This window comes from Corvus cornix, chromosome Z (assembly GCF_000738735.6).
Source record: "Corvus cornix cornix isolate S_Up_H32 chromosome Z, ASM73873v5, whole genome shotgun sequence".
Lineage (NCBI taxonomy): Eukaryota > Metazoa > Chordata > Aves > Passeriformes > Corvidae > Corvus > Corvus cornix.
Window position 1 is genome coordinate 6,795,663 of NC_046357.1, and position 13,717 is coordinate 6,809,379.

Here is a 13,717-nt window from a genome sequence, read left to right on the forward strand (position 1 = left end):
TGCCAGCAGTTCTTTCTAAACGTGGGAAATCAGAAGTAGGGATGTTTCTGAAACTACCAGGATCCACTGTTTAACAGTGGACCTATCCTCTATGAATTCACTAGAGCCTTTTTGCTCCTTTGTAATTGTGTGCCCCACGGCATCTTGAGGCAAAACATTTCACAACATTCTCATGTAAAAACGTCCTGTTGTCTGACATCTTGTAGAAGTTCTCTCTAGTTCTTAGCTGATATAAAATACTGAATGCTTGTTACACATTTAATGTTCTCCACATATTTAATGATTTTCTAGATCTGTACTTTATAGACTTTTCCTATCCCATAATTCCCTTTAAATGTTGAAATATCATGTTCCATTTCTGCTACATTGAAGCTGTTGTATACAAGTTCTAAAATTGCTTTCTTTTCTGCTTTACTGTGTGCTTTCTCTGCTTCTAGTTACCCATTTTGAAGTGGGATTGCTGGCATTCAGGAATGTGTCCTAATGAGATTTGTCAGATTGCTCTCTTTCCTAATAGCATTCCCAGTGCTATGGTTGGAGTGTTGCTCTCTCTCTGAGCACCCAGAGGATGGCTTCCCAGAACTATCCACAGTAACCCTCTCATCCCTTTCCTGAGTGGTAACAGCTCATTCAGAGCTATTGACTCCCACCCCAGAACAAGCTACAGAGAAACAAGCCTGGGAAAGTCCCGTCGTTTACTAAAGCTGCTGATCTGTATGAATGTTAATTGCAGTTAAGAATCCTGTTGGGTCAGTACTAATTAATTATCACACAAGTACCACTAGAGACTGATGATAAACTTCTTGAGAGTTTAATCGTTGTACACACAAAACTTCTAAGAAGATTGGTAGAAACACTGAAGGTCACAATTTGTAGAAGAAACAGAAGACGAGACATTAACAGGGCTTCAACTTGTTCTTGGGGTTTGCTGCTGCTCACTGCTCTCCCTTAAACAAACAAAAAGACACCATTATAAAAACAAACCAACCAACCAACTAAATAACCATACTAAAAAAGAGAATGGGTGAGAGGGGAAGATATTTTGGAGAGTCTAAATTCTAGAGAAGAAGTTATAATTCTAGAATATTAAGACTAACTTAACATGTAAATCTCCTTAAGGGATATGAGACGATGTAATTTATGAGCTTTGTCTGCTGCCTTAATTTTTACTTCTGTCCAGAAATGTTCTTTAGCACAGACTGTGTTAAGTATATGAGTGGCTCTGACTTGATCTTGCTGGGTCACTAAGGTCACTGTGGCTAAGAGTAGTGGCAGTAGTTAGCACTTTGTTGTAAGGGACAGCTACCAAGCAAAGCCTACACAGTAAAAATGCCATGAAGTTGAGAGATACTACAAAGCTCTCACGGTATCAGGAGAAAATGAAACTCAGAGGCTCTGATTTGTGTTGTATTGTTAAAAACCCTGAACCTCCAACTAATGCTGAACGTTATTTCTATTTGTGTTTGTAATCAACCAACATCCATTTCCTCTGGAACATATTGCTCCAGATGCTCTCTAATCAAGCACCATCGGTTTACCCTTTCTGCCACTCTGGGCTTTGTTGCTACTGCACATATTCTTTGTTAAAGGTACTTAAGTATGCAGGCTTTGGATTTTTTACACCCTCTTCAGTTTACACCAAAACATCCTTTTCGTATGAAATAACAACATATCTGAAGATGCCAGTACTTATGCTAACACAGCCCTTGTGCAAATGTAGGGTTTTGCTAATCTGAGTAGTACTTCAGGCTGGAAGTGCTTGGGTTGGCATGCTTCCATGCTTAATACCTGCCCACATTAGAAGGCCCAGGAAAGCCTTCTGAGAACCTGGAACTGTGCACTGCTACCCACATCCCCAAACTGTGCTCAGCTGGGGATTTCCAAGACACAGCAAGCCAAGTGGTGGGAATAGGGTTGCAACAACAAGGCTCATATCCCTTGTGCAATGGAAAATTTGGAGAGGAGCCAGTGACTGCTTTCTTTCCTGAATTCTGGCAGAAGATTGCAAAGATACCTCTTCCCTCAGGCACGCTACATCGCAAGGGTGAAACAGAGATGTAGAAACTGCAGGACAATAAAGCATGATTAATTTCTGTCAGTGAATGCTGTGTTGCGACCCAATTTCCAGGTGTTCTAAGTGTAATCACTATCTTGCTTACATTCTTCTGGGAAGAGATCCATTTAAATTAGTGCAATCTCTCAGGTCTCTAATTCACTGCATAGGGGTGTGGATCAGGGGGGCTGTTTGCAGCTTAGCCTGAACAAGATTAGCCTGATGCTTTTGGGTTGAAGAAAGCACTTATGGCAATTGTGCATGAAATGTCTGCATTGCTTGTCATCTGTTTTTTCTAACATCTTTCAATTTTTGGGATGTTATCTACTCCTGATTTAAGACCTTGTGTACAATTTCCTGCTTTGTGAGAAGAGCAGATTGCACACTTCTTTCAGCAGCTGTTCTCACAAAGATAAGCCCAGTTCTCCTCATTGCCAGGTTGTGCTCCAATTTGTTCCATTACTTCATGCATTTTAAAACAACAGGAATTTCTACCTTCATGAAACCATCCCAGAACACTTCCACAGGAAAATGCGCTCTGTAATTTATACTACACTTACAGAAATCAAGGGTAGTTTTAATATCTAGAACTGTCTATTTTGACATGTAGTGGGATGATGCTTAGGCATTGAGATAAAATTGGGATCTCCTGTATAGGCTGCTATGTAGAGCTTGCTTATGTATTCTATATGGAACTACTTTGTGTGCTTTTTTAGGCAGCATAGTTGAAGATACAACATATTTAGTGAGGCACTTCCACCTCAAGAACTTGTCCCTCTTGTGGATCCCTCAAACCTGTTATTCAGCTGTTAGGATATTGTACAAAGTGAAGCTGTTTACAGAATTAGGGAGTGGAATATATGAGAAATGACTGAAAAGCTTATGCCTGGTCCTGTGATTGTGGGAAGTGCCACTCATCCCATCTGCAATTGCCTTGAACAAAACACAGATGTGCTCTGTAGCAGGAGCTACACGTATGTGCCCAACACTGGTGAATAAAATTGTCTGGTTTGTTGCTAATGGTGCTAAAATAAAACTGTGGTTATGCAGAAAACATTTTCTTTGTGTTGGTAAGTTTCTTCTTTCCAAATAAAAGCTTTTAACAAGGAAAAAGATTGCTTTGGGTTGGGTTGGGCTGAAACTCTGCATCCAGCTGTTTTGTAATTTTTTTGCAATTTTCCAGCACTCTTCCAGCCCCTCTACTCACTCCTGGTGACGCCACATCTGGAGCAGGGTGTTAGTTGTAGGCTGCTCAGCACAACAGAGACGTGGAGCTCCTGGAACAGGTCCAGCAGAGGGCAACAAAGGGGACTGGGGAACTGGAGCATCACTCTTACGAGGAAACACTGAGACAGCTGGGCCTGTTCAGCTTTAAGAGGAGAGAGACAACCGAGAGGGGGGACTCGTCAATGTCTGTAAATATCTAAAAGGGGTGGGTGCCAAGAGGAAGGAGCCAGGTTGTCCTCGGTGCTTGGGCAGGGAGGTTGGACCAAATGACCCACTGTGGTCCCTTCCGACCTGGAGGATTCAGTGATTCCAGAGGTGGAAACAGCTTTTTCCTTGTGTAATAGTAGTAGTAGTAGTAGTAGTAGTAATAATAATAATAATAATAATAATAATAATAATAATAATAATAATAATAATAGTAATAATAAATTTCCCCGTGTTCTCCGCGGAGGACCGACCCCTTCCCTCCCAGATCCCAGCCACGGCCCGTGTGGCCTCGGGCTGGGCCGGCAGGTGAGGGCAGGCGGCGGCACAGGCTCCCCGGGCGGTGCGCGGTGCGCCGCGGGGCTGCGCTCGCTGCCGGGGCGCTGCGCGGCCCAGGCCCGGCGCGGGGCGTAGCGCGGCGCGATTGGCGGCGCGCGCCGGGCTGCGGAGGCCGCGGGCGGGGCGTCCCTGAGGGGCGGAGCGAGGAGGCGCCGCCGCCCGCCCTTCCCTCCCTGCCCCGCCGCCCGCGCCCGGCCTTAAAGGCGCGAGGGGGCCGCGGCGGCGGCAGTAGCGCAGTGCGGGCGGCGGCGGCTCCTTAGCGGTGCTGGGAGCGTGGGGGGGCCGTTGCCTCGGAGCGCCTCGCCTGGAGCCCCTCCCTGCCGCCTCCGCCGCGCTCCCGCCCCTCGGGCCGAGGCTGTCACCGCGCCTGCCGCCGGGCGCCGCCAGCATGTTTGACAGAACGCGGCTGCCCTTCGTGGCGCTGGACGTGCTCTGCGTGCTGCTGGGTAGGTCGGGGGCCGCGGAGGGCCGGGGGGAGCCGGCCCCGGGGCGCCGCTCTCCCCCTGCACGGCACTGCGCTTACCGCATGCTCGCCTCCCCCTCCCCGCCGCGCCGGCACTGCCCGGAGCGGGGCTCCGGCCGGCCCGCAGCCCCCGCCGTGCCTGCCGCCCCTCGCCCGCTCCCCCGCCTCCCGCCCCGCGCCCGCACGGGGGGGATCTGGTCGCTGCTGCGGGCCGGGAGGAGACGGGAAAGCGCCGGGGGGAGGGAGCTGCTGCAGCTTATCCACTGACATCTGTAACTCCCACTTCTTTCTTACGTCCTTACTCTTCCTTCCCTAACCTCCTCTGTCAGATGAAAACTGGTTGTGGCAAAAGTCAGTGCTGGAGAGGTGGATGTCTGGGAGATACCTGCAGCCTGGGATGTGCTTGTTATCCCCAGTGGGTCGGGAAGCTGTCCTGGAAGGGACCGTCATCACGGAAACACGCTTCATCCATCCAGGGTCCTGCAGAGGCACGGTGGTGCTCGGCAGCAGAGCAGGGATTCGCTGTAAGGCTGGGTTGAGTGCGATGTCAGTGGCGCTGAACTAGAGCTGTAGCTGTAGGCTGGAAGTGAAATGGGGCATTCATTAGAACACGGTGTCTGCGCCCTCTTGTCCGTGTGCAGCAGCGAGAGATGGGTGTCGGGGCAGGAGCGATGCCTCGGTTATGGCCATGCGTCGAACCGACACAGCCACAGCACACTGCCACAGCGCTGCAATGCTTGGCTTGGCCAGCCCAAATATCAGCGCATTCCCAGTGTTACTTCTATTTCAGTCTTTGTTGAAACTTCTTAATGTCCTGCCAGTTTGCATTAACTCTCTCCTTTTGTTTAATGATACAGTGTAAAGGGCAGTGATGTAAGTTATCGATCAAAGAAGAGGCAGGTGCACTTTGTAAAGAAGTGGCACCTCTTGGTATTGAGAGCCTGAGAAGTGTCTTTACTCTCTGGAGATGTACTTCTTGGTCGGTCTTAGGAAGTGCTAATTTTGGTGTTAGCTTGTTTAAATAATGTCAGTACTTCAGTAATCTAAGTACTTTCTTGCCACGTTCAGTAGATAGTGTTCAGGCCTAGCTCATGAACTCCTGCTTGGCTGAAGCTGTTTGTAGCATCAGTATAAACATAATGAACAACGTTTTTCTCTTGCTGGATGCTTCAAATAGCAGTGGTACCTGTAGTTAAATGCCATTAAAAAGCAAAATTACAATGAATGATGCATTGCTCTGAGGTAGTGTTATAGGAGAGAGAGCTTTTGCAAAATGATAGTGGATCCATGTAATCCACTGAGAGCAATCTTTATTCAGATCAGAAGTTTTATTGGGCTATGGTATTGTGAGGCTTAAACTTTCATGCTGTCTTTATGGTGAGTGAAGCCGTTTTGTCTGTCTGGATAATTGTAATTATAAAATCTTTATAATTAGACAAAAAAATTGCACTATGCATATGGTTTGGTTTGTATGAAGCATATGGGCGTATTATAAGTCATCTTGAGTAATCAAGGAAAGCAAAATATATTGAAGGTAAGACTGCAGAAGCATGTAACTTGAGGGTCATCCACCTGAAAAGATGAGGGTTTCCCCCTACTATTGCCTCAAGTCATTACCTGGGAAGGTAGGTCCTTGACCTTGCTCCGCAGTGTAATATCAGTTTACACACCTTTCCCTTCTCTTCCTCTCACACTGTGTAGCATTTGGATCACAGATGTACTTATCTGGTGCCTCAGTGTGCTGGAGGGTTGCCAGACTTTTTATTTTCCCCTAGGCTTGTTTACTTCCTACTAGTAGTCTGAAAAATGCAGGCAGTGCATAATATGAAGTGCTCTGACACCTGCAACTTTTAACACATTGAGTTACAGGTTTCAGTGAAACTCTAGCTGAGTTGCAGAATGGGAAAGATACTGGATGTAGGACCAAGTTCTCTTCCTCTTCTGGCTGACTTTCACGTGGCTGAGACAGGCCCTTAGAAGAACATAGGTCTTACCTGTGTTTAATGGGCTGTTTAATTTAATTTTTTTACTGTAAAAACAATAGTCCCAGTTGATTGTGGACTTTAACTCTCACTTTCCCCCCGCCCTTTCCCCTGCTCGTGTACTTTGGTATCTGCTCAAATGACGGAGGTAACTGTCCAGATAAAGTGACTTGCTCGGATGGATAAATGATACCTAGTATCTCCACTACAGAGACCATGAGGCCTCCAACAGAAGTGAAGGTTTAAAAACTATGAAGACCGGTTTCAGCTGAACACTCAATTTAGGTGTGGTAGCCCCTGCTACCACAAAAAGGGGTACCAGTAGCATACTCAGAATCCCCAACTTAACTCTTGTCACTTGATACAGAGCTTTGCTTTACTCTCCTCTTTTTCCTGTTTATACCTTCCCCAAAGTAAGTGCAGATGGGGAAGAAAAATTATTTTCATTGTCTCAGTAATGTTGGACTTGAAACCCAAGTGATATCCGAGCTTACCACTTGAAGTTGCAGTTGATCTGACACACCCATGAGCTCACTGCAGTGGAAACAAGTGATTCTGACTGTGTGTCTGACTTACTTGCTCCTGTTTTAGTCAAGCCATTTTTGTGCAGTTTCAACTTTCCCAACGTAAGTTTTTCAAAAGAAAGGGAAGGGGAAGAAGAGCTATACTGTGTTGGGGTTTTTTGTTGGTGGGGTTTTTTTGGGGTTTTTTTGTATATGTGATTTAGATGGGTTTGCTGAAAGGTGTGACATGCTTATGATGGAGTTGAGGTAAGAGAATAAGAAAGACATCAAAGAAGAGCAGGTGGGGAGAGGGGGAAAAAAATAGGAGGTAAAAAACATCCCCATTAAATTATTAGACCGGTTTGGTTGCCTGAAACTTGAGTCTAAGTTTCTTTTAATTGTCCTTAAGAAAGATCTCTCCCTCATCTGGCTTTTTACCCACTAAAGGAGGGAGAATTCAGGGAAAGCAGTCTTTGGTGCCCGAGAAAATAACTCCTTCCCTCTTATCAGCAAGATAATTCTCTCCTGAAAATAACACTGGTGTTTCAGCCTTAAACTAGCTTTATATTCTGTAATCTAACAGGTTTCTGCAGTACCTGTCCTCAAATAGTGCGAGGAGCCTATATCTGCATTCCCTGTGTGCTGATCTGCAGTGCTGGGTGTGTGTGTGCTGCATGTCCGCATGCAGCTCTGCAGTGCTGCAGGCAGCACCTCCCCTACTCCCTGCACTCCCATAGATGGTACACAGCTGCTTCTGGCACTGGAAAGCATGAGTGGCCTGGACTGCAGGATTTCTTTCTCTCTCATACTTCTGTTACTTGAGTTTTTTTCTGTTACTCCTGGGTTTTCTGATAGACATTTCATGTAGCATGGCAGAGATTTGCATTCTAGACAGTAGTATTTTTCACAGATAGATACTGAGGCTTGGTCCTTATGGTTTATTATACTTGCAAACTGTCATGCAAAAAAAAAAAGTTTATTAGAATAGGTTAATTAGTTAGCTTGCAACTGATGTCTTCATTAAGCACTATATATATACTATTTGGCACTCCTAGAGGTCTATTGTTTGATTGCAAATCAGGCTCTTTTTTCATTACAGCAGGTAAACAGCATTAAAGAACAAAGTTGGGAAATGCATGGCAATATTCCTGTAATCAGTGGAAGAACTGCTAAATGCATTTATCTTTAGATCACTCTCACAAAAACAAAATCAGATTAAAGTAAGCTCTGCAGAGGTGACTGGAGCCGTAAGGAAAACACTCTGTCACAATTCTGGGATGACTTTCATCTGGTCTGTACTTGTTGAAATTCATACCTAACTTGAGTGCAGGGGTGCAATACAACACAGCTCTATATCTTTAGTCCTTACCTGACTCTGCAATTACTGACAAGCTGTTATAAGTAACTGGAGAGTGTACTTGTCAATATCTGATCGCTGGTGTAATGCAAGAATATGTACAACCCAAGACTAGAAAAACTGAAGCCTTCTAAAAATTCAACCCTTTCTGTTCTGATTCATTTTTCTGCAATATGTTGGAAATAGTAAAGAATTACTTAGTTAAGTTTAAAACTGCTGTGGAATATACTTGTATCTGTGTGGGGATTTAATCTTTTTTCTTCCTCACCATGTCCTACCCTGTGACTGTGGGGAAGGTGAGACTGTGGCAGTCTTATTTATACATTCTTGACAAAAGAAAATAAAAAAAATAATAAACTTTGTCTAGTCCTTCACAAACATAAGGACATATGAACTGAACCCAGAAATAGTAAACGCTCACATCACTTTCAGGTTACTGTTTAAAGACTTTTGGAATATTTTATGATACAGGACAACATGCTAAAGAGCAGATGCATGTGTATAGGACTCAGTGAGCTTGCTTTTGCAGTGTGTGACCTTTGGGGGTTAAATGGCTGGACCACTGCGCACACCCTGCACAGTGTTTTTGCTTTCAGTGCCTTTCTTCTCTCTTGGGAGTGTTTACTCTTGCCGTCACTGAAGGCTGAAGTCTCAGTGACAATTAAGGTATTGCTGTTCAGTCAGGGAGGTCTCCTTCTGTGTGGGTTAGCATTTCCTGATTGCCCTAGTTTAAATAAAACCTCCTCCACTATTATTTGTGACTCACTGACATATGTGTCACCTTTCTTATTTTCCACATCATGTGGGTGCTAAATACTTTTTCTAGTGCATGAATACATTGTAAAGCTGTAACAAGTACATGTGAAAGAGCAGTCTGTCTTCAGTGACACTGTCCACCAGTATAATGAGTGCCATGATATGGTACTCATTAAACTGACACTCTCAGTTAATTGGAAGCATAGCTGTTACCTGAAACTGGGCAAATCTTTCCTCTTCTGCTGTGCTTTCTTCTTTGCAGCAGTCACTTTTTGTTTTCCCCCACATGAAGAAAGATGCCCTACCAGAGACTCTCCCTCTTGATCAGAAACCTGCAGTGAAACTTTAGGTAAAAGTTCAATTAGTTAATGAATACTATTCAAAGTCAGCAGCCTGGTTCTTGTTCTGCCAGCTTTTGCTGTTAAAGTGTGTCTTGTACTAACTTCTGACTCAAACCAGAAGTTCTTGCACTTACTTTTTACAGCAATGGGTGAATCTTAGTTCACCTTCCAGTGCCTTCCCAAGAGCCAAGTCTTGAACTCAGGACTATATTCTTTTCTCTTGGCATAATAGAGCAAGATGCTTATCAGCTCTTGGGTTCCTTACCAGCTGCTTGAGTCCTGGTGGTTTTTTTTCCTTAGCCTTAAACAGTCAGAAGGGCTCTTGCAGCTTTCTTACATGAGGGTGGTGACCTTTGTGTAATGGAATGGGAGGGGAAGGGGCTTCTAACATTTTCTGTAGAAAATTAAGTATGACACTACAATTAATTTATAAAATAGCTAATCTCTCATAGCAGAAGAATTTGTCCCTCCCCTCCATACTGCTTGAGTGCTTGTTTATGCTGTACTGAGCTGATGCAACACACCTCCCGGTTTTAAAGAGTTGGGCAGTATGAACTCATACTGACTGAAAGCAGCTTGGTCTGAAGGCTGCACAATCACAGCCCTGCTGGGGGGAAAAAAGAGTTGAGTACTGGTTGCCTGCTACTGCATAGTTTTATGTAGGAGCACTGTTGCTGACCAGATGCTGATGAGGGGATAAAGCTGTGATAATCCTCTGCCTGTGACTGTGTTGGAGCTGTGGAAGGCAAGTAGCACAAAGAGGTGACCCAACTCTTGAAAGTACCCAATGAGAAGAGAACTTGAGCCTTGTAGCCTGCCAACTGACTCAGATTTACTGTCCCAAACAACTGGTAATCCTCTTTCCAGAATTAGTCCAGGAGAATTAAAACAAACTCACCTTGGATGGAGGAAAAAGACAAAGAGTGCTGAACAGAATTACATAGAAACCTATTGGCAAGATAACGTCACCCACGGAAGTATGGCTTTAAAATGAGCTTGATTTAGTACTAGATCTGCTTAGTTGGGTGGGGGTGCTTGTCTTCATCCCCTATTCTGCAATAGAAGCTCATAGTTCTTAGGTTTTATTCAGGTAAATAGTTCATTGAAACAAGTGAAAAATCTGCAAACACCAGAAATTCTGATAATGGATGACTAGCAAATGGCTAGTTTTATGACAAAAATTAAAACCATTTAAAGCTATTTTGAAGAAGCAGGATTTCCTTAGGATACTTTTGGAAACTGTTTTGTTTTGTTTTTTAACTGTATAATTGCCACTGCATCAGGAAACACTAGTCATAGAATCATAGAATGTATTGGAAGGGACCTTAAAGATCGTGTAGTTCCAGCCCCCACTGCCGTGGATAGTGGCACCTTCCACTAGAACAGATACTCACTTCAGCTGTAGCAATAGATCTCTCAGTGCTGCCTGTGAGTAGACTCATAAGTGATTTTCCAGCCAGAATAGCTCAATCCTGCAATTTTAAAACTAAAACAATTATCCTGCTTATATTAAGGATCTGATGCCGCCTCTTATTGTTTAACAATTGACTGCTAATGAGTTGACCCACTTTCTGGGAGGAATTTTCCTTTTTCAAGTTATGAGACTGATCTCAAAGGTATAGAACTAAAAACTGTTGATAAACCTGCATTGTGTTTTTGACTCCACTTTTGCTGGATTTTCTGGTGCATTAATCCTTCTCATACAGTCAGATAGAGCTTTTAAAATCAAGACTGCTTGTTTGTATGGAAGCCAAAAATAGAGCCAAATGAGCTTCTTTAGTAAAATATGATACAGAAAGATAATGTTGAAACTTTCTGGTGCACTTATCAAACTCTTGTTCTGTTATAATATTGAGTTAGAGGAAATGACCAGTACAACAATAGGCTGCTCTTGCTCTCTTATAGACTTAACTGATTCATCTTGAAAAAGCTGTGATCAAGAAGCAGTCTGACTCAGAAGTTTGGGAAGGCACTTCAGTTTTATTTGTATTGTACTTTAGTTTTAGCATCTCCATTGATATGGTGTTTTGATATTAGGCAACAGGAAAATGAAGGGTTTTTAAAAAATTTTATTTAAAAAACAGGTGTCTGTCAGGTCAGGACATGCATCTTGGAATGTCTCTCAACGAGATGCTGTTAAATGAAACCAAAGGTATGGATGAGCCATATCAGTACACCCTTATTTCTGTGGTGCTGTTGATGAAGCAGTGGATTTTGCTAGACATAGCCTAGATTTTAGTGCCTCCTCTCCTCTGTCTGCCTCTGCTAAATATGCAGGTTTCAGAGGAGCTATGCGGGGTTTTCTGGATCTCAAAAAGTAACTTCAATTTGTTACCTAGCCATGCCTGGTATAGAAGAAGGATCAACATTTTTTATGTGATCCCTTTCCTGGGAAAGGAGGAAACTGTACCAAGGAGAAATTATACTCAATTTTTGCCTTAATATAGAAGGAATTATGTATCAAAATTTTCTCATGTTGGGTGGCTTCTCAATCTCTTAGATAAGGTGACATTTTTACCTCAATTTAATATTAGTGCATTTTTGTCCATTTAACTTAGTTCTGTTATTGCAGAAAGTCTTAGATTACTGAGTCACTGAAACTAAGCAATAGGTGCAATATTTTCTGAAACTGGACCACTGGGATGGTAAGGAACACATATCTAAATTTGTCTGCCTTGTTTTGAGGCATGGAAGGGCAGTGAACTCTGCTTACATTAAGCTGAAGGGGTGGTTTGGAAGCTGGTGGTGGAGAGACCTGAGAGAATAAAACGCTAATTATAACCAGGGAAAACTGATGTGCAGCAAGCTAATGGGGAGCATACATGGCCCTTAAGAGGTACAGAAGGCAGGCAGTGGGATTGAGCCAGTCAAATAGTCAGAAACTACTCTCTATTAAATTCCAAAAATCATCTTAGTCATTATTTTAGCCAGTGTCTGCTTTTCTTAGTGTTCCTTTGGGTGAGTTTTTTGTAGGTTTTTGCTGATGCATAGAAATCAAGGCTTCAATTTTGTATTGTTAGGTGAGCCTATGCTGCAGTACTAGTACTCAGTTAAAATTCTCTAAGATAGTGTGATGGTTGGGTCTAACACTAGTGGAGATCCTGGGAATGGAAGTCAGGTCACCGTTTCTGCTTGCAGACTCTTTTCATTCTTCCCATCTCTTCTTTAAATGTAAGAGTCTAGTTATCAACACTAGAAAATGATGTACACAGAAACTGAGATCACAAACCTAATGCTGATAACGTCTACTACAAATGGGAAGCAGCACCTACTCTAAGTATTGTAAGACTTTCTATGCTATGGCATTATTCATTGTATTCAAGTATCAGGAGTAATTTTGTATAAATATTTTTCCAAATTCTTAAGTAACGGACTTTTTGGGCAGTCTCCTGAATCTGTACAAAACAAAACTGTTCTGATAGCTCAAGAGTATATTGGTCACTTTTTCTTTTAAAATCTGTTTATATTGAGCTTTCTACAGAGTTTGTTCTTACAATGTACCATTAGACACTACAAACTTAAGTCTAACATGAAAAATTAAGTTCTGTTCTCTTAAACATGGTGGCATGCAGCAGTGTGTACAGTGTAAAGTGACGTCGTGGTGTATGACAGGGTATACAATGTCATGGAAATTCTGAGTCCCTCTGTAGCACTGCTGACTTCGTTAAAGACTGTTTAAATAAAACGCTGCTATGCTTGTAGGACTCACTGGAAAATGAGCATTTACGTTCCTGACAACTAATTGCCTATTATATTTCTAGAGACTGAATGGTATTTCAAGTTAGGGTGTGTAGTTATAGGTGAAATACTCTGAAAGCCTCCTGTTGTGCACTCCCACAAAACAAAGATTAAAATGGGAAAATAGTTGCAACTTCTGGAGATTAAAAGAGCAGTAGTCTTGAATAACATTCAAAGTTGGTGTCACCTACATTAAAAAATTAAAGTAAATCCTTCCCTGTCTTGCCAGCAGCTGACCTTGTCAGTTCTGTTTCTTTGGCTGTGGCTCTCCTGGTCTGTAAGCTCAGTGATTTAGGTAGATTGTGTGCAGAAATCGACCTCTTTGGGGGCATGTACATTATTTTTAATTCTCTATATAGTACCATTAAAGCCTTTAACTGAATGTAATGCTGAGCACATAATGCAAGCAGTGATGAAATATATAATTTCCCCTACACGAGGGGTTATAGTGGGGGAAGTTACCCTTGTTTACTCTGGCTGCAGCCAGTTAGATTTTTTCCCGCCCCATGAGCAGCACTGCAGTGCAAAGAATTGCTGATGTCTCCTGTTCCATCCCTTGCCTTTGTCCCCCTGGTGACTTTTAACTGTTCCTCCGGAGGTCTTCAGTGTTTTCAATCTGTCAGTAATGGTGCAGTTCGCCTCTGCCACACTGGGTGAACTGCTAACGACTTCCAGGTGTGTCCATCCCTGGGCCAGCTTCAGCCTTCCCTTGTCCTTGAGCAGTGCCCAGGGCACAGCTTTTGCTTGTGACCTG

General features: G+C 43.3%; 1 protein-coding gene and 1 long non-coding RNA gene across 3 annotated transcripts in view; one reads left to right on the forward strand and one right to left on the reverse strand.

Annotated features, from left to right (window-relative positions):
* Window positions 1-789: 789 nt before the first annotated feature.
* Window positions 790-4,998, reverse strand: LOC109144067. The gene is made up of 2 exons (XR_005603822.1): window positions 4,672-4,998; window positions 790-947 (listed from the first exon to the last, which is right to left on the reverse strand). It is a non-coding gene; the product is annotated as an uncharacterized LOC109144067 (long non-coding RNA).
* The window catches only part of PLPP1 (phospholipid phosphatase 1), a 62,376-nt gene continuing 52,684 nt past the window's right edge, over window positions 4,026-13,717 (forward strand). For both annotated transcript variants that reach the window (XM_039566946.1, XM_039566947.1), the window contains exon 1: window positions 4,026-4,269. In XM_039566946.1, coding sequence (XP_039422880.1) covers window positions 4,212-4,269 — 58 coding nt within the window. In that variant the 5' untranslated portion in view covers window positions 4,026-4,211. The remainder of the gene's footprint in view (window positions 4,270-13,717) is intronic.